The sequence below is a fragment of the Clupea harengus genome, chromosome 10 (genome assembly GCF_900700415.2).
Source record: "Clupea harengus chromosome 10, Ch_v2.0.2, whole genome shotgun sequence".
Classification (NCBI taxonomy): domain Eukaryota; kingdom Metazoa; phylum Chordata; class Actinopteri; order Clupeiformes; family Clupeidae; genus Clupea; species Clupea harengus.
The window spans coordinates 12088957-12112913 of NC_045161.1; the positions used below are offsets into that span (position 1 = coordinate 12088957).

Here is a 23957-nt window from a genome sequence, read left to right on the forward strand (position 1 = left end):
GCGTAGGCTATTTAGCCTATGTATGCTTGCTTACATAACCTAGATTACTCACACACACAGAACACTTTACCATAACATAACGTGTGGTCATGTGGCTGCACAGGTAAATAAGCTAGTTTATTCCTTCTACATGTTTGGATAATATTACAGACAAATGAAGGCCCAGCGGCTATTTGGTTGGCATTACTTTCATACACCGACAAACCAGGCCGTGAAATGGGCGGACCCTCTCCTCGAGCTCTCTGGATTTATTGGTCACAAAGTACGACTGTTGATTGGCTAATCCCAATGTCCGTTACACCATCATAAACGTTTGATGAATGAGAGAGCGCCAGAGTTGGTGTTTTCTTCTCCTCTCTCCTCTTTTGCCTTTTTAAAAGACGTTTTTATAAGAAGTTTTCTGGCGTCCCAAAGCTCAGCATTAGTCCAACAAAGGTAAGGTTAGTTCATTATTTTACGCAAGTCTACATTCTAGATTATTACACAAAATGAACAGTCTATCCAAGTCTTTAGCGAGTGAAACTTACATTTTCGATTTTTGAAGGCTTTGATTCATTGGAAGTTAACTTGTCATGCTGCGAATAGATTTCAGTGTATTGAACGTACCTGTCACCGCTGACACTAAACTTGCAATGCAACAATATAGCCAGGTACATAGGCTGGCCAATCTATCTGAAAGGCTTTCTGAAATTCGTCTCAGACATGCATTGCTATGGGGGCTGCTACTCCGATATAAGCAGCCTATAGGTTATTACCATACCATCAGGCTAATTGACCACCATGAGAAAATGTCAGATAGTTAAATGTACTATTTATTATATTGATCATTAAAGTAACACAGCCCAATGTAAATTTGGTTGTTAGGCTACTTTGTCGCTCAAGAAGGCGTGCCTGGTGAAAACTAGTGTCGAAGAATGCGGGGTGACAAAGATTTTTAAAATCTCAACCCCCTTAAAATACTTTCACATCGTAAACCAGTCAAGATATGTATGGTCTGACATCAATTATTACTTTGATGTACTTACGCATATAACTACAACGTTTGTTTTTTATTTTTGGATAAGGATTAGCAGGCTTGACTTTCCTATTGGGCAAGCTTCCAGAATACCGCCCTAAGGACATAAAATATGTTTTCTGTTTTAAAATTCTTTAACGCTCACTTTTTGCTCTCGATGGACTATTCTCTTTGGTGTTGCGAAGCAATACTAATGTGTTAATTGACATTCAGTCAGTTTTTCTCGGACAGAATATTTCTGTAATTTTTTAGGGTTTGACATCCTATGATGTGATACATCCACGTAGGCATCATTTTGCATTCTGCTAGAAAATGAACACGGATTAGTTAATGTTCTGATAGGAATAGTGTCTATCTAGCGTAGCCTACTACATGCTGTTTCCTTCACGCATAATGGGTGCTTCTGTCAAACTGTGCTTTCATTGTTGATCATTCCATTCACCATGCAAATAAAAACAGCTTCTGAGGAGCCGTCTGCGCAGAAATAGCAATACCTGGTCAAGTCATATCACCTTGCCTACGCCCCTCCCCCAGTCCATAAAAAAACCGAAACCTACAACCCTTATTATGATTATGATTAAGAAGACCAAAACTTTGGTGGCTCAAGTACCTTGCCATAATAAAATAATATAACAGCAAACCTGAGTTGCTGTGTAGACTGTGCAGCAGCATTGTTCAATCAGGATTGCTATATAGTTTCTGGAATTTGATTAGTCCTCCGGAATAGGCTAATTCTGTTATCTCTCCTCTATGCTCTCACTTTCCCGTTTTTCTGCTTTCCTGTGCTGAAGTCATATCTTCAAAAGTCCCCTCAGAAGTAACCACAAAACAAATAAACAAACAAACAAACAGCCCAAAGAACTTCTACCGGGGTGTTAAAAACTCCCCCAAATTGAGTGGCGTGGCCTGTTGTTTACACGTCTGGGTATAACCATCTGGGCATCACCTTCACTCCCTCTCCAAATATTCACATGCTTCTTGTCTTGTGATTCTATTTATGGCCCATTACCTCTTGTGCTTCTCCACATTAGCCACGACTCTGTGCTTCCTGTATCTCTAAACCGGGGGGGAAAGAGTTCTTCAAATAATAGGTATTTACCACAGCGCCAGACAAGCAACAATGGGGCATGTTGGCATAATGAAATTTCCCCCTAAACCAGAGAGTGGAATTTACGGGAATTTGTGTTGTTTATTGGAGTGCAGGGTAATTGTTAGGGCTCACAGATTATCACTGCAAGCCCTGCATTTTGAGACAATAGTAGCTAAAGAGATCAGTAGGTGAGTGGACAGGAGAACTGTGCTCATGCTGTTATTGTATTGGATCTTGTATTGTTGGATATGGAGAAGGTATGCATCTATTAGGATATGGAACATGAATGCAACCTGTTGGCAAGAGCAAATAGCACAATACATTTGCTCACAATTAAGGCCCAACATGTCCGTATTCAGTCAGGTTTTTGCAGTCGGCTGGAAATGTTCTACAGTTGTTGTTGTTTTTTGGAGGGGGAAAATGGAAATCATGTGATCGCCTTGCTTGGCATTGGTCGAGGGTCTATCAATTGCTTACGTATTTCGAAACATATGATAAGAAAGTTAAGAAATGAAAATTTTAAAACTGTGTTGACTCTTTTTGCCAAAAATAGGGGTTTTAAAACATTAAGAAATGTAAAGAAAATATGGTTTAAAAATTTAATCTGAACACCACAGGATCATACAAAAATCATCTTGACACTCGTTGCTCTCCTGTCATTGATTTTGACTTGCCATTTCTGAGACTTGCATCATCATTCTTGAACTCTTGCCCCTCCATCTGGTTGTGACCATGACCCTGGTTCCCAACCCACAGAGGGCCGGCAACAATGTGAGGTCAAAAACAAAAGAGTTTTGCAAAGTCTTGCCCAAAAGAAGCCTGACCTCTCCAGGCATGGAGAATTACAAACAAATGAACAGAATTCACTAGGAGGAAGGGATCAGCCACTGCAACTTAAGACATTGGTATGACTAGCCGTGTTGGGTAAACTCAAAAATAGAACTAAAATATATTTAGTGAAGGGGGCTTACTCCAGAGAGAGAGAGACATCAGATAATTGGGGCATGGAGACTAGACGCAGGTAACTTTCCTCAACCTTGCAGAGCCATTGTGGACCCACTGCCAAGTGGATCTTATGCACAGGTATAAGATCTCTCATAAAAAAGCAAAGATGTAGAGGTAACAGGTTTCTGCTCATCAACCCTTGTGATGGGTGTTTCAAAGATATGTGCTTGCCAAACAAAAAAAATGGCAGATGGTTTTTTAAGAGAGTGGTGGAGACAACTCCTTTATTTCAGACAAATGTGTGCGGTCAAAGGTATATGAAGCCTTTTAATGTGCGTGTGTGTGTGGTGGGGGGAGGGGTGACAGGATGCAGGATGATATAGAAACTGACTCCGTCACTCTCTAATTTTACTCTGTGGAATGACTGTGCTGTGTATGAAACAGGAGGAGATAAATGCCTGCGCTAAATGAGAGATGATAAACCCGAAAATACCCACACCAACATCCAAGCCAAACAGATCTTACAAAGGAGTAGCTACTAATTGAATCCACACTTTGGGATGTTGTTTATGTACCCTTAAAGTGTAATCAGCTGGTTCTCACAGGAAGAAACAATCTTGTCGGGCTACTTTTAGAAACACTAACTGCACTTTAATGCTATCTCCGCTGAATTCCTCGGTTTAAGAATGGTGCTAGGGTGTTTTGGCTACGCCGTAACCTTCAGTTTTATTTCTTTTAGCCATATTTGCCATTCAGTGTGCTGTGTAACTGTTTTGATAGACTGTGATGGATGTTTTTAGCAGTTTGTCGATGTTTTATTAAACCATATAAAGCTTTGTTGGCTGCCCTTTTAAAATAGCCCATTTCTCTTTTTGGGTCTGTATATAAAAAAAAGAAAAGAAGCTGGATCAGGCGTCTAGTGCAGCTGATGGCTAAGAGGAAGGAAAAAAAGTCCCCTAGAATATTTAAACTCGCTGGCGCTTCTATTCTTTGTCTCCCTTTGCGGACAGATCATGAATCAGAGTGCTCTGTGAATACCAAGGACGTTATTCTGACATAAAACCTGCATTAGAATTGGATGTTGGTATGGCGGGCCACACAGCTGACACCTGGGGTCCTGTCAGAGGGGCGGGCTAATCAAACATGAGCTTATTATTGAGTTGATGTGTAACAGTTTAGTACATACCGGACACAAGGATTTGTCCTGTTTTTTTTGTGTGTTTTTTTTTCCTTCTTCTGGTATGCAGTTTTGCATTTGCCTTGTTTTTTTTGGTTTGAGGGGTTAGGTGGCCTTTGTTAGGAAAAGTGCAGTGCCTGCTGCTTTTTGAAGTACATATCCATCTGTTAGAGAACCACTGGTTACTTTGAACAGAGGTATGCCAGCCATGCAGCCCATCCATGTGTTTAAATGGCTTAAACATCTGTTAATTAATTCTACTGTCATGCTGTTACATTTCTTAATGTTGCACAAAGGGATTCATGCTGTACCGGGCCTGTAATTTTTCTGATCATGGTTGACGGAGGTGTGACAGCCATGGGGCCCCATCACCCTGCTGAGAAATGTAAACCTGCTGGTTCAATTACTATTCAGTGTCGCCTTGTTTGCTCGACTTGCCTCTGTGATGTTTAAACAAAAACAGCCATCTTCTAACCCTAGTCCAAGGTGATGCTAATGAATAAGTAAATGCTATGTGTCATACTTTAGCCTTTGACATTGCTCCGTCAAGTTCTTGACTTACTGAAAGAACCTGACAAAGTAGTTCTCCCCATTTAGATGTTCTCATCTGAAACAAAGTGGGAGGGCATTCATCAGGCTCATTTCCATGTTCGTGCCCAATTTCAGGCTGGGATTCCCGTCACTGCCTCTGATGCCTGGGAATTCGTATCAAAGAGCGTTTTGTAACCGTGTGCCTCTGACACCACTGAAGCATATGGCCACCCTGCCACCCCCCCTCCTTCATTCACTCTGAACTGTTGCATGTTTAACTGGGGGGACTGGGACGGGGGTGGGGGTGGGGGTGGTGGGACAGGCCGAAACAAGGAGACTCCAGAGAACTTGTGGACGGCGTAACCATAGAAGTGGCATAATGGCTCATTATAGGGCCCTCAATGTGTCTCATTGTTGTGACGGGACCCAGGGGAATTGCACAGACGCATGTGATCGCGCCTGTTTTAAGTTGTCCTTAAAGTGGTTTTCAAGGATGTTTCTGCCACATTTTTTGGGGCGCGTGTGGGGCTTTTTACATGTGAAAGCACTGCAGACACCTCTTCAGTGGCGGTTGAACAGATATCCACGAAGTTGCTTGTATGAGTTTATGCTCTTATACTTGGTAACACTTATGTGAAACAATTTTTTGATAGTCAAGTATGTGTTTGTGTTGTGTGCATCTGTGGATGTTTTTTTGGCAGTAAGGTCATCCATAAATCTTAACCGCCTGCGCTTGTCCGGTGGTTTCTTGTCACCCACTTGAAGCCTGTGTACTTGTGCATGAGTGAGCGGTGATGGGAGTGTTTATACGTGCAGGGGTGCAGCGTGTTTGTTCAGCTCTTCGACCGCTTGTGCTGCTTTTCCTCCGGGCCACAGGAAGCACCTTCGGCGGGGTGATGGCTTCTTCCTTCTGGAGCAGCCTGGGGCTTCCTAATGGGAGACAATAGGAGGTCTCCCCAGGGAACCAGGGCCGTGCACAGCCGGTTTCCCCTCAGGAAACGACAGATTTGTCCTTCCAACTGATAGAATGTGTGTCGTGGGGGGGAGGGAGAACACACAGGCATACACACACACACACACACACACACACACACACACACACCCAAGCTAGCCTCCTGGCATGTTTGGACTGGCGGTGTGTCTCCTGGATTAGGTGAAGGCGTCTTTGCATTCATCCCTAAGTTTTTGTTAGTGGAGAACTTGTACAATCAACATGCCTCACTCCATGACAGCTTTAACAGCCACGCAAGGCAGGAGGATTTGCAGTGCAGTGCGATACAGATTGACCTTCAGTAACCTGTGAATGGGGTGTCGTCTGCGTTGTGAATCATGGACCCCCTCTATTTCCCTTGAAGGGAAATGGGAGGTGGAGGAATGGGGTCCTATTTCCAAAACATGGCTATCTTGCCGAGCCAGCAGCTGAACAGAACCGCTTCCTGAGGACAGAGCTGCTCCGCAGACGCAGACCCAGTCCTCAGACTCCAGGCTTTTATTAAATAGGAGACTGCAGTGATCAGTCATTTAAAAAAAAAACTTAGTTTATTAGTAAATTGCCTTAGTAAATTGTCTTGTTAACAGAAGTAAAGAGGGGATCCCCCTTTTCCCCCACCCTGTCAGCCCGCCACGGCATCCTGGGACAACAAGAGCTTGCGATGCAGTGGCGGGCTGACAGAGAACTGTCTGTTTGTTTTTCTGTGCTCCTCACGTCTCTGTGGCTCTGCTAACTACAAGTATAAGGGGCACAGAGGAATGTAACCACCCCCCACCCCCGCCTCTCACTCCCTGCCTCTCTGTAATTTGGTGCTTGTCATCAGGTTCTGGAAAAAACATCTAGCCTGTGTTTTCATTCCCCCCCCCCTTATCCCCCTCCCCAATCTTCCTGTATCCCTGTGTGGTGCTAAAGAGGAGAGAAGAGAGGGATGTGCCACGTGCTGCTCTGTTGCTGTTGCTCTCTCTCCTCTAATCAAAGGTGCGAGCTGTGGCATCTTGGGGGAGGGGTGGAAGGGGGTGTTGGGAAACCAGAGGCAAGTTGAAGAGCATGCTGGGCCGGGTCCCAAATACTTGGCACCCACATGGTGCGGCCTTTACCACCCGCAGCTGTGGCTGTGCTCTGGAAAGGAGGACCTTTTTTGTATTTAGCTCCTGAGGGGGGGGGGACAAGCGAAGAGAGAGAGGCCTTTTAGTCTGACAGGCCTGATGCTTGCCAGGCCCCCCGTCACTCTGCCCTCAGCTCTGCATATCTGACCGGGCGCAAGTCAGTGGCTTGCATCTGTCTGTGACAGGGGAGTGACGGTGAGCGACGGTGAGCGAGCCTGCCTGCCTGGAGCAGTTCTGAGTGAGGCTGATGGGGAGGGGGAATGGGGGGGGTGGTTTTCGATGGACGTCTGTTCCTTTTGCAATGACAGTCTGTCCAATCTGTCCAAATTCTTTCCCATGTTTTTTCTCCTTTCCTTGACAGTCTGTGTATTCAAGGTATTGATTGCAGGACTGGCTGACAGAGGAGGGTTTCTTCTCGCTCTACTTTGTTAGACACCTCCAGTGAACCAGCTGCAAGTCCTAGCCTGGTCATGCTAGCAGGATGTTCGGGAGCGGAGAGGGCTGGAATGTGCCTAAGGCTGTGTGAAAACAGATCTCCATAACTTCATACATGTCTATTAGTCTCTTTCTTTCTTTCTTTCTTTCTTTCTTTCTTTCTTTCTTTCTTTCTTTTCTCTCTCTTTCTCTCTCTCTCTCTCATCTTGCCTCTTTCATGGAGCATTCTCAGGACAAAAACAAAACTATAGGGTATGAACTATGGCCTGATGGCACAGAAACGGATATCTGTTTGCGATGGATTTAGCATGGGGCCCGTGTAGAGAATGTTTTTTTTGTTGATGTCTCATTTCCCTCTCTTGTATTCTGTGGGACTTTAATTCCCCTGCTCTTTATCCTCTGTGGAGCGTTCAAGCACAAACAGGGCACGTACACGATGTCATGGTTAATCCCCTTTGAATGCGATCCAACAAAAAGTCGACCACCAAGGAAAGGATGCGTTCACTCGCACTCTGTCATTGCATCACTCATCACACGAGGCACAAAAACATGTCCTTATCGCTCCACATATAATCACAAATGTTGGCGCTTATTGCAGGCTTTGCTCACTATGTGCTATGGGAATGTTGACGGGAAAGTCCCATCTCACTACTGCATGTCTTCTTGGACGTCTTTCCCCTTGTGCAGGTGGTGAGTTGACTCTCGAGGCTGCAGTGGAGGAGCCTGTCCAGCAAAGATGACTCAGTCTGTGCAGGTCAACTCAAAGCTGCCTGGTAAGTTAGAGAGAAACTGCCTCATACTTACTATGCCATGTATACCCTCGCCAGGATTTAATTTAGTACACTAATGATCAAATAAATAACGTGTAATACAGTCTTAAATGTAAAGACATACAATACCACAATACTTATGTGTTAATTAAAATATTATCAGGGAATGGTCATTTGCAAATGGGAAGTTCTATTCGGATTCTAGTCCTGTTCTAGTTAAAATATTCAGTTGGTGTATTATAACAGTCGTATTCTGTTCCAAAGAAAAAAGAAATTCCACTCCTCACTCTGCCCTTCCAGATGTAGGGAGAGTTGGAATGAAATCAGTCCAGCTCAGTGGCCTTGGGGGAGTGGGGTTAAAGTGTTTTAGCTCTTTTTCCATACATGACCAAAGGGAATATTACTTACATGTTGCTCATTTGTTCTGATGACCCCTGACCCTTCTCCCCTCCAGATCTGGGTGCACCTTTTCTGTATGGGTCCCAGGAGGAGACCGACCAGGCTGGCTCCTACTCCGTCCAGACTCCATATGGCTTCCAGCTGGACTTGGACTTCCTGAAGTACGTGGAGGAGATTGAAAGCGGCCACACCTTCCGCCGCACCCCTGTCAGTAGCCGCCGCGGGGTGCGCGCGGGCAAGCTCTCTCAGCGCAGTCCCGGAGTCGGAGGTCGCGCCAGTGGCTGGACGTCCACCGAGTCGCTCTCCTCCTCGGCTAGCGACGATGGCAGCCGTGTGCCCCCGCCACCTCCTCCACGCAACCGCATTGGCTCAGCGCCCGCCGAGGTGCACATCCGGTCACCCGTGTCTGTCCTCAGCCCGCCACTGTCGGCCGGGGCCAAGGTACCCCCACCTCCACCAGCCCGCAACCCCCGTGTAGAGCGCACCCTCCTGGAGACCAGCCTCCGACTTCAGCAGGAGCAGAGCCAGCTCCAGAATGGCACTGGGACCATCCAGCTCGCCGACCCTCCTAGAGGGGCCTTGAGAGAGGCAGGGTGGACGGGCTCCTCAAGCTCCCAACCAGCAACAACAACAGCAGCAGTACCAGCACCATCAGCACAATCATCTAATGGAGGTGTAAAGCTGAACCCATTCTCCTCTGCCTCTCCAAGCCCCTGCCCAAGTGGTTTGGCACGTGCCAGCCCTCACACCTCCGGCAGGAGCACCCCGGCAGCGGCCTCGGCCCAGATGCCCCCTGCCCAGCTCCAGACGGTGAGGGAGCAGATGGCCTCTGCCCTGCGGCAGCTCAAGGAGATGGAGGAGCGCGTGAAGGGCGTCCCCGTGCTGGAGAGGGAGGTGGCCAAGCTGCGGGCCGAGAAGGACCAGCTTCTCCAGGTGCTCAAGAAGAAGAATGAGGCGCCGGCAACCATGGCAGCCGCAGTCCAGACCGCTCTGGCTGAGCCTGGTACTGGAGGTGATCAAGGACTCCCACCGCTCTCGCCGACTCACGGACGCTCCACAAGGGTGTCCGAGCTCCGCAAAGCGATAGAGAAGGCAAGCAAGGAGGAAGGAAGCCAGCAGCAGCAGCAGCAGCAGCAGCAGACAGAGAAAGCAGTACCTGCTCCCGTACAGATGGCATCTTTGGCCGTTGGGGAGGACCTACCCATGAGTGCAGGTTTTTTTTACTACAGACAGGACATGAAAGACGCAGCCGTGGACGTGAGGTGCGAGGTCACCGATAAGGGCGTGGGAACGGCACCCGCCGGAAGCGCGTGCGACAAAGGGGTCCAGGTGGAGCCGTCCACCGAGGAGGCCTCCGTCTGGGTGATGGAGTCCCTGCTGGGGCTGACCAGCGAGACGGAGCGGGAGATCGACACCCTGCAGGACACAGTCAAGCTCCAGCAGGAGTCCATACGCGTGCTGGAGGAGCGACTGAGCCGGGCCGACCAGGACCTGGAGGAGCTGCGGGCCCGCGAGCACGAGCACCGCTCACGGGTCACGCTGGACCGGGCCGTCCAGGTCCGGACGCAGACCGCCCATGTCGGGACTGATGCGCTGCCTGCCGCACCGCCAAAGATGTTGCACAGCGTCGGGGTGAGCTGCCGCCCGGAGGTCGCCGAGGCAGGTGTAGGCGGGGAGCAAGCGCCTGCGCCGAGTCAACAAAGCGTTCAGACAGATGAGGAGGTGGAAGTCAAGAAAGAGGAAGTAGCTATGGTGGAGACGGTGAGCACTGGAAGCCAGTGGGAGAGCCCCGAGGAGGAGGATGAGGAGGAGGGCGAGGAAGAGCCCCAGCAAGTACAAAAGAGAGGACAGGTGACCATAGCTGAGGCTGTGATGGGCAGCGGGGCAGGGAGGAGAGTAGGAGAGGATGTGGTCGCCGCACCTGCAACTCCAAGCCCAATGGGTGAGTTTCTCACAAGGAGGCACAAAGTCAAGTGTGTGTACATGGAGTGAAAACCTAGGGTGTCAGTCTTCAGGGGTTTATCAGAGTTGGTGACTAAACATGGAGTTCTCATCTGTGTTGAGATGGCACTAAAATGAAAATTAAGATGGCTTATATTTCATTTGTGTGTAATAGACCGCAAGAGGAATGAGCCTTACCTGCTAACTCTTGTTTGAATGCCTTTATGCGAGCGACCAAACATTACTCACTCGCATGTAGTGTTTTTTACAACCTAGCCATTCTTTCCTTATATTCAAATTTAAACTATTTTAATGATCTAAGGTGTGTCTCTGCTCCCAGGCTGTGAGTCTTAGAACCCAAATAAAAATAGATTCTCATTTCCCATGAACAAGAGCACAAGCCTCTGCACCTCTGTGGGTAATGATTGGTCATTAAAGTGTAAAGTAGATTTGTGCGTGTGTGTGTGTGTGTGTGTGTGTGTGTGTGTGTGTGTGCGCCCGTGAACTAATGTTCCCTTTGTCACTGGGGGTCCCAGGCACTTTGAAATCCATCATGAAGAGGAAGGATGGGAGTAGCTCAAGCCAGACCCGCAACACAGGCAAGAAGAGCCTGCAGTTCGTGGGCATTCTGAATGGAGGGTAAGAGCCAGACTCCAAACACACACAACTCATGATCTGATGCCTTGAGCTGACTTTAGTGGACCTCAGCAGTACTGTCAGTGGAGATTACTTTCAGTTAATGACAGGCTGATGCACACTATCAAAACAGAGGCATTGCACTACAGCAATCTTGGAATTACATAACAGTCTTCCACTTAGATGGGTTTTTCCCCCAGTGTGCCTGACAAATAACGTGGTTAATTTTATACGGTAGGAATGAACAACACATCAATTGCTTTATTAATTCATTAAAAAGTTGATTGTGAGAACTAATTGCATATAGGTGCCAAAATCGTCACAGTCGACGTCAAAGCTTTCACTGGATTGTTATATCTTCACTAAGATAGTCAACATAGTGACTGCAAAGAGGAGATAACAGAAAGAGCTTGCTACAAGTAAGATAAAATTCAGTTGCTGCAGCTGTCAGCAAGGAAAAACCACAAAGTGAAAGTGCAATAAGCTGGAGCCAAGAGCAGCACAAGTGAAGTTTTTCACCGTAGGGCTAGATGAGTCTTTCATCTTTTTTTTTTTTTAATGTGGTTGGCAAGATCAAACCCTTCATCAAACAGAGAACAACAGAGGATGAACAGCTGGCTTCAGCTGACAAACACTCTCTGATACGCCATAGCTATGGAAAGCTAAAATGTAAACACGTGTTACTTTTACACACTGTTAATTAAGCAATATAGTACGAGTGCGAGTGGGGTAGGTAAGGGATATTCCCACGGGTGGTGTTCGGCCGTAGCCACGAGGCCGGACTATATTGCTTTTATAAAACAATTTTATAGTCAACCAATTAACATTTAAACACGAAGTTATTGATTAAAACATGTTTATTTCGCCATTGTTTCTCCGCAACAAAAAAATAGTTCCATTGTCAACGTCTTTTGGAATTATAAGAACTTTGAATTAACGGTTATCGCTTAATTGTATCAACGTGCTATAGAATGTTTCATCGCGGAGTGATTTATTATTAGCTGTGAAAAGTCCGAGTTGGGATGTCCTGGGATATTCCAACTCATGGAACGTCTCTCGTCCAATCAGAAACAGCTAAATAATTCAATAGAACCCAATTGTTTTATAACAGCACATAACTCTCATCTTGGCTTCTGTGCAGTATCATTTTGACATGGTATGCATCCCAGTTCATATTTTTCTCTACCGAATGTTTCATCAACTTTTGAGCAGACTGAAGACAGTGTTCTAATCCCACCCTCTTCATGGTCAACACATTATGCCTGTGCTATTTCTGAGTTTTAGACCCAAGAGCTATAAAAATGTCTGCTTTGAGGCTGTTTAAAATGTTTGTTGCAGGTGCTAATTAATTTAGCTAGTTTCATACTCTCTTTTTAATGAACTCATTTTTTCATTATGCCTTTCGTAATGGTCTGAGAAGGAGAGGAGTGCTTAGGTTAACAAAACTATTTTGGTTATTTTGTTCTTGTTTCAGCTTTATAAAACTAGATTCTCTGTTAAGGCTGACAATGGAGAAAATCAAGATATGACATCATTGCTTCATATAGATTAGATCAGTGTAAATGTTGTTATTGTAAATGTTACTTCATACTATAGAATGCTAAAAAAATAAATGCGCTCACTTTAAAGATATGAGTCAACGTCAAGTGAAGAGGAGGATGAAGAGGAGGATGAGGAGGGGAGCTCATCTGACGGAAGCGGAGCGGGGGAGAGCTCAAGCAGCGAGGAGGAGGAGGAGGCCGCCCTTCAGGAGACCTCAGACGAGGAGAGGAACATCAACCTGGATGAGAGTGACAGCGACGAGGGACAGACCGGATCGGGAGGACAACAGGAGACTGTGAAGGAGAAGTAAGGCTGACAGATGGGCTGACTCGACACGCTGACGGAAGCTAAACGTCCCTACAGATACCATATCCTGATAGCGATGTGTCTGTCTGTTTGTTGATAGTAATGCTGGGTGTCTGTCTGTCGCAGGTTTGAACTGAGTATGAAGATGCGTGAGGCTTGTCTCATTCTGAAGAACCACCTCAACGATGATGCCAAAGCCATGAAAAGCAAAGAAGTGGTGAGAGGGCATATTTCTTGTGACTTTACAACTTAGAACCATTCATCACAGATAAGGCCCTGCCAAGCAGCCATAATAGGTCCACATGTTTGTGGTAGACTGCACAGAGTTTATGTGAAGAATCGCGTTCTTGGACACAAAAGATAATGTTTTCTTCTATGTGTTCTATGCCTTTTCTAACTATTTTACCAATTATTTTAACATCTTGCGTATTTTATGTGTCTCTCTCTCTCTCTCTCTCTCTCTCTCTCTCCCCTTCTGTCCCTCAGCTGTCCAGCACTCACACAGTGCAGCTTGAGTGGTTCCGTGTATCCAGTGCGAAGGCGGCACAACCCTTGCGGGTCTCCAACTACCTCATGGCCTTCTCTGAGGTGTCTCCTGTCCTGCTGGAGCATGTTGTCAACATGACGGACGGCAACGGCAACACAGCCCTGCACTACAGCGTCTCGCACTCCAACTTCAGTGTGGTGGGCCTGTTGTTGGACACAGGTCGGTGGAGAGGGTTGACACTCACTTCAAATGGAGTACTTTAAAGTTTCTGAATAGAATATTGTATTGGTATGAATATTTATTGATTGTATTTATTGTAATGGTACCCTATTTTCTTTAGCCATAGCTGATTAGGCTTATCCTGTTTTCCTATCTGTACATGCAGGGTTGGACAAGGCAGGATTAACCAAAGTCGTATGTTACAGTTATGGGAATATCGGGAGTGGTGTGTGTGCTCCTGATACTGGTGTAATCATTCATCTCATATCACTGACGATGAAAAGTAATTGTGTGTGCAGGTGTGTGCTGCGTAAACCAGCAGAACAAAGCTGGCTATACGGCCATTATGCTCGCAGCGCTTTCTGCAGTAAAGGAGGAGGATGACATGGTGGTGGTGAAGAAGCTCTTCAGCCAGGGCAATGTGAACGCCAAAGCCAGCCAGGTGTGGTGCCACGTTGCATTACTCCAAATCACTCTCAATCATAAACATTTTATCCTGAAGCAAGTGGGCATTGTGAAACTGCCGGTGTCTGGCAAACAAATGTTGGCTGAGTTTCATAGTGAAACGGCACAATTACCATAATAACGGTAAAAAAGATTGGATTCACATTTGAATTTGATCTTAAATAGTAAAGAATGTAAATTGGAGGTCAAGGTTTCAGCAAAGAATGGGCCATTGTGGTAAACCAATCTGGGAAACCTTGTTTAAGTAATTTTCATGACGGTCATTATAAAAGGCACAGGTCAATGGATTTATTGGATCTATCAATGTACTCATCTGCTCATTCACATCACATGCCTTTCTTTTGGATGTCATACAGAGATTTTAGGACAGATTTGCTCTTTTTTTTTCTTTTACAAAAGGTCGCTTTGATTCAAAGACGTTGTATTATTCAGTTGTTTTTGTATGTTCCTTCATCATGCGGTTATCAACGGGTTTTCTTGGAAAAGGGTCTTCATTCACCCTTTACCTTTTGATAAATTGCAGCTGACCTACGTTTTTTCAGTGAGCATATTTCAGAGATGGGGGAGGGGTAGTTTGTGAAGGCCACAAGTTCACAAGCTAATTTGCAGTATGTAGGCTAAAGCACATTTTTCACAAAGAAAAGCCTTCAGGCTGACTAGAGTTAGTTGTGACCATGATGAATGAAAACGCACATGATTCTGGTGAGAAACATGAGTATAAAACTGGTTCAACTGTTTTACAAATATGCCCATTAGTTAATTTGGCTATATCATGGGATATATCATGAACTCTAATCATTGTTGGTAATTGCAGTGTATTTTTTGGTTTGGGGTATGTTTAGGCTGGTCAGACAGCGCTGATGCTGGCGGTTAGCCATGGGCGGCAGGAGATGGTGCGGGCGCTGCTGGAGTGTGGCGCGAACGTGAACGTGCAGGACGATGAAGGATCCACCGCCCTAATGTGCGCCAGCGAACACGGCCGGGCCGAGATTGTCGCAATGCTTCTGGACCAGCTGGACTGTGACATTTCTGTTGTGGATAACGTGAGTGGTGGTCCTCTCCTCACACCGTCCATCCACACATAGCATATAGTGTGAAGCATTCATGTACATGATCCTAGGTGCTAATTTGAGTTGAGCTAATTTGGTGGTGCGACTTCTAATGACATTATAAACTTGACTGCAGAGCACCTGACAGCTCCTCTGTCTGATGACACAATAAGTCTTGACAGGCTGGAGTCATGAGGCTACAGTTAAGGCATCTACATGAGATTTAAATCACAACCTTATCTTTTAAAATGCTTTCTTTGAAACAAGTACAGAAATGGACTGAAACTAAAGAAAAAGCTTTATAGGACTCACAGGGGCACTGGCCGAATATTTTACCATGCAAAATGACATTAGGATTTTTTCTTTTACAAAAAAAAAATCATCTTGTACCTTCAAAGGCCAGCTTTGCCATTGATATTTTTTTTAAGTGAAGTCATGTATCTTTTCAAAGCAAATCAAGAATTCCCATTACATTACCGCATATTGCATTATACTAAAGAATAATGAATGAGTGAGAGTAACCCTGAAGCCCTGGTCATTGCCTTCCCTATGATTATTAGGACACTGTCAATTGAAAATGCTCTGATGTGATGTTGGACATTTTTGGAGTCTGCAAATGAAAATAAACACATTTTTATCTCTAAAAAGTGAGGAAAATGACAGTGGCCACAGGATTTCTCATTAGAGTAATTTGAGAAGGCATAAGTGGTTATTTTCAGCTGGACAGGGTTTCAGTCTCAACCTCTTCACCATAGGGCATTGCTATGAGACTGGGATGGAACAGTGGCACTCTTTTTCCATCAAACATTAATTTGCCAGGAATCTGACCAACAATGACATCATCCTTTGCACACCATGGCAAATATTTTCTGTTGGTGGTATTGACTGCAACGGAAGTTCTGTATCAGGTTTGCACCACTTTGTGTTTGGACTGTGGGTAGAATAACAGCCTAAAATAAAATAAACAGGAAGCTCCCCCCCCCCCCCCCCCAGTGACATGATGGGATTTTACAGTCTAGAACTCACACAGAAACCTTGAAGTCGTTTAAGAATGGTCTTTTGCAAACTCCGATTACAAACTGTAAATGAAAAGCCACTTAGAGAAAGCCACTGAGCCATAATGGGTAGCCTACCATACTCTATGTTGAACACAGTTATAAAGGCACAGATCACAATCCGTCATTTTTTTTTTTTTTTTTAGAGCCGCTCTCATGTTCACGTCAACAGCCCTTCTTCTGCCATTTCACAGGGATTTGGCTTGACGGGACACAGCTGGTTCAAGCTGGTGTGTATGGGAAACTATGTGGGGAGAGTCCCTCCCAAGCTTCCCGCTCTCTGCCAGTACCAGTTTATCACACCAGTCCCTGAAATCACTGCACCGCCTGAGTCTCTTAAGATCCTGGTGGATGTGTCTTTTTCGTTGTGCGGTGCTCTTCATGGATGTCTTAATTGTCTTTCCAAACTCTTAATGTCGGTCTCTTTCTCATTGTCCTCTTACTTAATGAACCGATCCTCCCTTTTCTCACTCCCCCTCTGCAGGATGGCAGCAATGCACTCTCCATCGCCCTGGAGGCATCCCATAATGACATAGCAGTCCTGCTCTACGCCCACATGAACTACTCCAAGTCCCAAGCAGCTGTAAGTGATCTGAAGGCGGAAGCAACCGCTCGGATACAGCACTCCCAGGCTGCCAAAGTTGTGCGTCACCGATAGCAGCGTACTGCACGGCTTTCAGAACAACTAATTTCCTGATCGGGAGTGCGTGTACACTCAGATCTGTTTCCCTTTACGCTGGTGTTTGAAAGCGGGGTGTGGTGCCTCTACAGACGCTTGTTCAGAGCTGCCAGTGAGCTCTCCACTGTCGACACAGTGACCTCTAGTGCACAGACTACTTATCAGAGGAAAAATAATACAATTATGCTATTTATTTAGTTTTAGTGATACAAAAAAAGTGTTAAAAATGAAGCTTTGGTTAAAAAGGATTGGTGCAGATTTTTTTGTTTTTGTATGTAGCAATTTTGATTAGTATACGTATATAAGTACATTGTATATAAGTATACAATGTTGAATATACAGTAGGAATACAGGTTTTTGTTCTGGTGTGAAATGTGCTAAGAACTATCTTAATGAGGAGAGTCTAAAAAGTGTCTAAAAGCTTTTTTCAACCGTCTTACTGAACAGCTTAGGATGTGCTATAGAGATATTCTGTTCTGAGATTTCTGAGTACGCTGCAAACTGTACCTTTGATCCTGACAATTTGATGCAACTCATTTTTGATCTAACATACATTTTATCCTTAGGGAGTAAACAAAGGCAACACCAGAAGCCCAACTAGTCCACAGAAACCCTGGCCTGCAGAGTAATGGCCTGTGATGGTGGAGGACTGAAGATAACTGGACACTGGCTTGTTTAACACAGGCCTCCTCGACTGGAAAACTGTCACTGTCTATAAAATACATATAAATATATATTTATACCATGTGTATCTATGCACTACAATCTGAAAAAAATATCAGCTATTAAATGTTATAAGAGTATACACTACTAATCATAACTGTATGCTGATACTAAAGTCATTCTCTTACTGTCTGTTTTGGTCAATCTTGACCACCCACAATGGATTTGCATTGTGTTCCTGATGTTACACTCCTGAGTTTTTCATACCAAAAAGAAAATAAGTAATACGACTGCACTAACTTCTTATGCAATATATGCCATTGTCCTTATTTTATGTAAAAATAAACATTTATTTACGTATGTAAATGGTATTTAAATATTCTTCCAAGATAGGTGCTTTCCATGAATCTTCCCTGGAACTCCAAGACACAGCATTTGTAAAGAGATGTGTATCAAGTTAGGCAAGGAATATACAGGCTTTTGTAAACTTTTGTTTTGTAAATTTACTGTAGGCAGGAATGTTTTAGTAATAAGGTTAAAAGCACTGTAAAAACAGCAGCGAAAGGTACAACCATTTTTGCTGAAAAGCTATTTTGGGGGGCAAATATCCTTCCCCCACGCATTTCCATAGGCCTACTGAACCTTTACATTAGCTTAATTGCTAGTATAACCATAGATTGTTTCCAATCTGAAGAAATCAGCAACATGTCATATTAAACCTTCTCCTGACCGAAGTGAATATGAGAAATGTCTGAATAGACAATCACACTAAGTACAAGACTTATTTAATGGTCTGCTCAACCATTTGGTTGTGTGGCTTGTGCCATATCTTCATTAAAATCCTTTACTTCACAATCTTAACCCCACTGTGAGAAAACGGGCTTAACTATTGTATATAGAAATGTATGCTGGATGGCAGTGGCAAGATTGCCTCGAGGAAAGAAATTATTTCCCCCTTGTTTTGTTTCTTGGATATACCAGCAAAGTGTTAAAATGCAACAAAAACTAAGTATTCAAGAATAGCTCTTAATGCTGCATGACCTACACACCTCACGTTATTCTGGTTCATTTGAAGCCGCATTCAACTTTTAGCAATTAGTCATGTAAGTGTGGCATAGTGTATTTATACATCCATATTTTAAATCCTGTTCCAGAATTAGGATTGTATATTATTTAAAAAGTAAAATCAGTCTCCGGTCACCATATTACCTCAGAACACTCCATTTATACAAAACCATCAACAATGATTCTATTTTAGCCAAAACTGACTATATTTCAGATGAAATGGCATGTAGATTGCCAATTAGCCAAATTGCTGCAAAATGTGTGTGTTTTAGGCATGCCCAGCCAAAAACTATGTTCAAATTGATTGATCTTGCCTTTCAGTATACACATACCACTAACACCCTAATTCATTTAAATCCTTCATCTTTACTCTTTTGTTGGGTAGATTTCTACAAATTCAAGATTAGTTCAAATGAAATGAACAGGTGTAGACAGTCAGAATTTCTTTTCAAGGATTTATTCCCAAACTGTACAGATCAGATGGTGTGTTGACATGGGAAGTCTTGTTTCCACTACAAGATCACCTCCAGGAGCTAAACAAAACAAATAAAAAGCTGTTAACACTGGAATCTTCTGAAGATCCAAATGGAATAACAGATTGCAGCCAATTGTTAATGTGAAATTTTAACATATATCCCAATTCAAATCACTTTGTCATCCTCATCTTACAAAACTGTTCATGTTATACAGAATGTGTAACCCAAAGTAAAGTGATATTTAGCATTTTCTTTTTACCTTCTATCGCAGTCTCCTTGCTTCTCTCTCAGACTCCAGGAGGGTCAGCACATCACCCTCTCGTACTGGGCCCTTGACATTACGGATGATTGATCGGTTGCTGTCATCCATGAACTCAACCTTAACCTTAAAAATGAATCCAAAAACATTTTCTTAGGGTGCTGAAAAGAATCCCATACATTACAATACAAAAGCAATTTCCAGGCCACCAGTGGCAATCATATTAAATAATGTAATATATCTTACCTGGGTACACTGTCCCTGGGAACCAGTTCTTCCCAGAACCTTGGTTACCTAAGGAAATTGCAATCACATTATAATCAGAAAATAAAACTTGCTGTTTTCATTGGACAGTAACCTACTAAAGTACTCCTTGTACAACTGTTCTACACCCAGTTCGGCATGTTTCTCCAGCTTTTCTTGATCCTTCCATATTCGTCTCGGTATTCGCAGACGATGGCTGAACTGAGGCCATCCAGCTCTTAGCTTAGCTAGCCAACTAGCTATGTCGAATGTGCAGTTTACAGAAGTTTAAGAGAACTATCAAAGTAACCCAGCATTAGAAAACTGTGTGAAGGCAGTGAATACGAACACCTACGGTCAAACAGTACGATATTAGTTTCTTGAAATCGTTAACTATTCAAATTTGTCGGCCCCACGACACGTGTTTACTCGTCTTTTCATCCTGCCTGTTTCGCCCAGCGCAACGCAGGGGGAAATAATGCCCCTTTTAATAAATTCTGATTCGTTTCTTTTCATACCTAAGAAACTTCATACAGTATGTTATTATACCGTCATACCACGATATTTCGAGTATAAATAATCCATTTTACAATGAATACTTACTCTTGCGAGTTTTATCGGCTGCACACGACTGGCATCCATGTTGGTGTAGCGAGAGCGAAAGAGGGTCACGTGGTATGCCGCAAGCCTTATATACCCGGGGTAAAATATGTTGTGAAACTATTTGAGCATTTTTTTTATTCAATGCGAATTATATAATTTTAGTTTTCTTGGTCTGTTTTCCTGAATTATTGTGTTTTTGTGTTTTAGATACATTTGAAGAGAATTTCCCGTCATTCCTTGTATCTATTTCCCTTTCCGCAAAAATACGCGTGCGCAGACGTTTACTTCCACAAGCAGTTTGTCTGTTCTGGAATCAGTCTTGTATTGTTAAAATTCTATTCGAGTTACAATTACAAGCTTCACCCTGATCCTAGATCTGACCGCCGAGTAACCTACTGCTTCAAACGCCGTCCTTCACAACAGCAATGGCGTCAGCTACTAAAATAATTCAGAGAATTAGGAACTTGTTTGCGGGGGTAAGTTATCCTTACTGAAGTTATAGAAATGTAGTTGTGGGTGTTATTAGATGACAATTTTGTCATAATTTAGCATTACCGATTAATTGGCGTGGGTACAGTGCTAATCAGCTATCGTCTCAGTGATTGTCCTCTCTTGTGTAGCTGTCACTGTTCAGGGCTGTGAAGCTGTGTGATGTGTATTAATGTTATTCAGAGAGATTACTATAGACACTACGTTTACCCTGCACTCTCTATAGCATGACCTCCAAGCAAAGCTGCAGCTGCGTTACGGTGAAATGGCAAAGAGGTAGGTTGGTTCCTTTTTTAGCATCCTTGTACAATCTCACACGTCGGTACTTATCTATGCTTTGACAGACAAGTTGAAGTCAGTAGTGTGTCAGCAGTGCCCTGTCCTTAACAGCTGTAATTATGAGCAACCAAGAGCTGACATGCCCTGAGAAGTGTTTATTCCATATGATGGAATGCAAAATGTATTTTGCAGGACTCAGCCACCACCAAAGCTGCCAGTAGGCCCCAGCCATCAATTTGCATTCAACTACTACTGCACCAGAGATGGACGCAGGGAGGCAGTTCCTCCTACTGTTGTGATGTCTCCTCATAAAGCTCTAGCAGCTGGCACGTAAGTGTACAACAATGCTTGCCCTTTGGCAAATAGAATTCTCAGCGAATGTGTCACTCATATGTAAATAAAGTATATTCAGTGAACTATGAGATGCAAATGAAAAAAAATAGTACCAAATTAGTACCTTTCCATACTTCTTTTATACTTCTTTGTACTTAGTTTATTAGTATTAAGAGATTGTCTTGTAAAATCTTCATAGTTTAAAGTATCGACAGCATAGAAAGACTATAAGAAGGAAGTATTAGTTTGTTATCAGACAGAAGTAATTGTATAGCCCATCATATTATTTAGGATAATTGACTGGATTTTCAGTTCTGTCTGATATATTTACTTTTAGCAGTTTCTTAACTTTTTAATTGATATCAGAGCTAAGAATAGCCTTACCTTTTATGTTTTTGACTATCTTTACCTATGTCATATCGTAACCCTTAATATCAAAAACCCAGTTACACAAATTGCTCTGTGGGAAGTACAAGAGATTGGCAATGCAAGGCTACATTTAACAGCTATTCACCCTACGTATCAACGACAAAATTGTTTTAAGTAAGATGTAAGTGACACCATTAACCACAGTATTCTGGCTAAAATGACCCCAACTGGCTTATTTTCATTGTAGACCTCATAAATGGTCCCGAGTACAGTTTAATGTGTAGTTCATTGTCTGCATTTCTGCTTTTTTTAAAGTGTCAAAAACATTTAAAGTTTTCTTAATGTACTTGCTGTAAAGTGAGTGTAGTAATTTCTTAACATGTACGGTTGTATGTTTAACTTGTGTGATAGTCCTTATTTTCCTCCTCTTTATTTTTACAGTGAGGCCAGTGCAGTGGAGACAAAGCGGCCAGTCTTACCTGGACCTCAATTGAAGGAATTGGAATTGTCGAAAGATCAGCCATACCTTTAATGGGCATGACACTACCCTGCAGTTGTGTGTGTTGTTGATGTACAGTTATCCTGTTCCACTGTAAGATACCAATAAAATCTATGAATATGTTCAGTTATATTTTTCTATTTATTGCTGATCTTTTTGAATGTGAAATGACATCAAGTTAATATAGGCAAATGTTATTTGAAAATGAGCAAGGGATGACATAATCTTAAGCCCATTGCTTACCTCATGCATAAAGGTTGACTGATACCTGCTTCATAGCTCTAAGCTTTAAGTTCTTCTGATAAGAAGTCAGGTCCCTATTGATGAAACAAGCACAAGTCCAGAGACTTTCAAAGTTTGTTTTGCTTCATACATGAACCAATGTTCTCACTCAGCACACTACAGTAAAAATGTACGTGTTCAAATTTCATTGGGCTGCACCAGTGTATCAGAAGGATATGTGTTCTACTTAAAAATGGGGATTTTGTCTTAGGATCATTGAACATTGAAACATCTTGGACTGCTGGATATGCCTACATGAACTTGACATGTATTATCTGTGTCGCAACTCAATACATGACACTGGGCCATGGTGAAAGGTTCATTTTTTAGGTTTGTGGTGATGTGGCTTGACCTTTCATCTAGAGCCCTAAGCAGTATAGATTTCCTAGAGCTTAATTATGGCAAACTTATATGTGTGTGTGTGTCTATGGGGAGGCCTCACCCAAGCCCCTTAATCTTATCAGTGATTTTGCACAGACTCAGCTATGTTTTCAGAGCCCCCAACCATGTACTTTATCTCTATCACATATCTCTTTAATTTGTGGTTCAAGCTGGGCATTATGCGTTGTGTGTTTGTTACTATGTAACTGTCCCATTATGTACAGTAAGGGGGTGAATAACACGCCACAGTATCTAAGAAACCTGACCAGTGGAATTTTGTTGTTTTTACATCTGCAAAACAAATGGCCATGTACATATTTCAGGTGAATTTTCTTTTCTTATAGTGTTACCTTGGCACAAATCACAGTGTGTCACTTTCTACAGTAGAGCCTACAAAAACAGCTGCCAATAGGTGGAATATTGTGTGTGAATAACCTCTGAAGAGATGCCTGTGAGAGTTCCGACCCCAAAGAATAGTTACAGATAACCTACTGAGGACATTTAGTAAAGGTAACTGCCTCATCACAACATCCGGAGAATTAAGACGTGTAGTGAAGCCAAGGGGGAGGCATAAATTAGTGTTCATGAAAAAAGAGACTAGGGAGTGAAGGACATTTATTAAAAAAGACTTGTATTCAGTCACATCAGCAATGTCAAAAATTCAAGCCTTATGAGCTGTAGCAAGAGCCTGGAAACATCTATTCCTAGTCAGAGTCCCACAGCATCCTAAACAACCCATTAGCCTGGTGGTCTTAGTCCCATTGAAAATTAGGGGGCTCTAAGCCCCTCTCCTTCACAGTGAGGTATCCTGTAGGCTTGCCTGTCATCTTTGCCTCATGAACTGATTGGAGGAATCAACGTAATGAGTCCAATTTTTTTTGTAGAAAAGGTTACACTGTGTATTATAATAAATAATTCTCCTCTTTGCTAATTAACTGTAGATACATGTAATGGTGCTTTTGGTTGGAAACTACCAAAAAGGCATGCAAAATCCATACAAGTACCAACAGCAGTACACTTGGTAATGATATAAAGCTTGCTAGCATGCTAGCTCATATCTTTTGTCGAGATAGTTGACGATGTCGTGCTATGAAAGCTTTTTTTAACATTTTTGCAGGGTTATCCGACTCCGACCACAAACCTGCGTAGGGCCTGGGCGGCTAGTTGGAATGACTGGT

The 23957-nt window shown here is 43.4% G+C and overlaps 3 protein-coding genes across 4 annotated transcripts; 2 read left to right on the forward strand and 1 right to left on the reverse strand.

Moving 5' to 3' along the window:
* The first annotated feature begins 303 nt into the window (after positions 1-303).
* kank3 (KN motif and ankyrin repeat domains 3) lies at positions 304-17867 on the forward strand. Of its 2 annotated transcripts, none has more exons than XM_012839602.3 (11): positions 304-435; positions 7978-8063; positions 8515-10401; positions 10937-11039; positions 12666-12884; positions 13011-13101; positions 13371-13590; positions 13890-14032; positions 14898-15098; positions 16644-16742; positions 17405-17867. In XM_012839602.3, the coding sequence occupies exons 2-11, from the start codon at positions 8027-8029 to the stop codon at positions 17465-17467; spliced, it is 3063 nt and encodes a 1020-aa protein (XP_012695056.2). In that variant the 5' UTR covers positions 304-435; positions 7978-8026; the 3' UTR covers positions 17468-17867. The 2 variants fall into 2 exon arrangements, with proteins under 2 accessions (XP_012695056.2, XP_031431257.1); XM_031575397.2 differs by lacking the exon at positions 304-435 and adding an exon at positions 6904-7060.
* A 1140-nt stretch (positions 17868-19007) lies between these two features.
* Positions 19008-20242, reverse strand: rps28 (ribosomal protein S28). Its single transcript, XM_012839604.3, has 4 exons — positions 20148-20242; positions 19548-19595; positions 19302-19427; positions 19008-19099 (listed from the first exon to the last, which is right to left on the reverse strand). Exons 1-3 carry the CDS (start codon positions 20184-20186, stop codon positions 19305-19307), a joined length of 210 nt encoding a protein of 69 aa, XP_012695058.1. The 5' UTR covers positions 20187-20242; the 3' UTR covers positions 19008-19099; positions 19302-19304.
* A 231-nt stretch (positions 20243-20473) lies between these two features.
* ndufa7 (NADH:ubiquinone oxidoreductase subunit A7) lies at positions 20474-22238 on the forward strand. Its single transcript, XM_012839501.3, has 4 exons — positions 20474-20623; positions 20863-20912; positions 21108-21245; positions 22059-22238. The coding sequence occupies exons 1-4, from the start codon at positions 20573-20575 to the stop codon at positions 22147-22149; spliced, it is 330 nt and encodes a 109-aa protein (XP_012694955.1). The 5' UTR covers positions 20474-20572; the 3' UTR covers positions 22150-22238.
* Positions 22239-23957: the final 1719 nt, after the last annotated feature.

Excerpts from the sequence above, each read along its gene's own strand:
- kank3 (XM_012839602.3), top strand. The coding sequence starts at position 8,027 with ATGACTCAGTCTGTGCAGGTCAACTCAAAGCTGCCTG. Across the intron at positions 10,402-10,936 it reads TGCAACTCCAAGCCCAATGG|GCACTTTGAAATCCATCATG; the intron begins GTGAGTTTCTCA and ends TGGGGGTCCCAG. Across the intron at positions 12,885-13,010 it reads CAGGAGACTGTGAAGGAGAA|GTTTGAACTGAGTATGAAGA; the intron begins GTAAGGCTGACA and ends TGTCTGTCGCAG.
- rps28 (XM_012839604.3), bottom strand. The coding sequence starts at position 20,186 with ATGGATGCCAGTCGTGTGCAGCCGATAAAACTCGCAAGA. Across the intron at positions 19,596-20,147 it reads AGCCGATAAAACTCGCAAGA|GTAACCAAGGTTCTGGGAAG; the intron begins GTAAGTATTCAT and ends CAATTTCCTTAG. Across the intron at positions 19,428-19,547 it reads CCCAGGGACAGTGTACCCAG|GTTAAGGTTGAGTTCATGGA; the intron begins GTAAGATATATT and ends TTCATTTTTAAG.
- ndufa7 (XM_012839501.3), top strand. The coding sequence starts at position 20,573 with ATGGCGTCAGCTACTAAAATAATTCAGAGAATTAGGAACTTGTTTGCG. Across the intron at positions 20,913-21,107 it reads TACGGTGAAATGGCAAAGAG|GACTCAGCCACCACCAAAGC; the intron begins GTAGGTTGGTTC and ends TGTATTTTGCAG. Across the intron at positions 21,246-22,058 it reads AAAGCTCTAGCAGCTGGCAC|TGAGGCCAGTGCAGTGGAGA; the intron begins GTAAGTGTACAA and ends TTATTTTTACAG.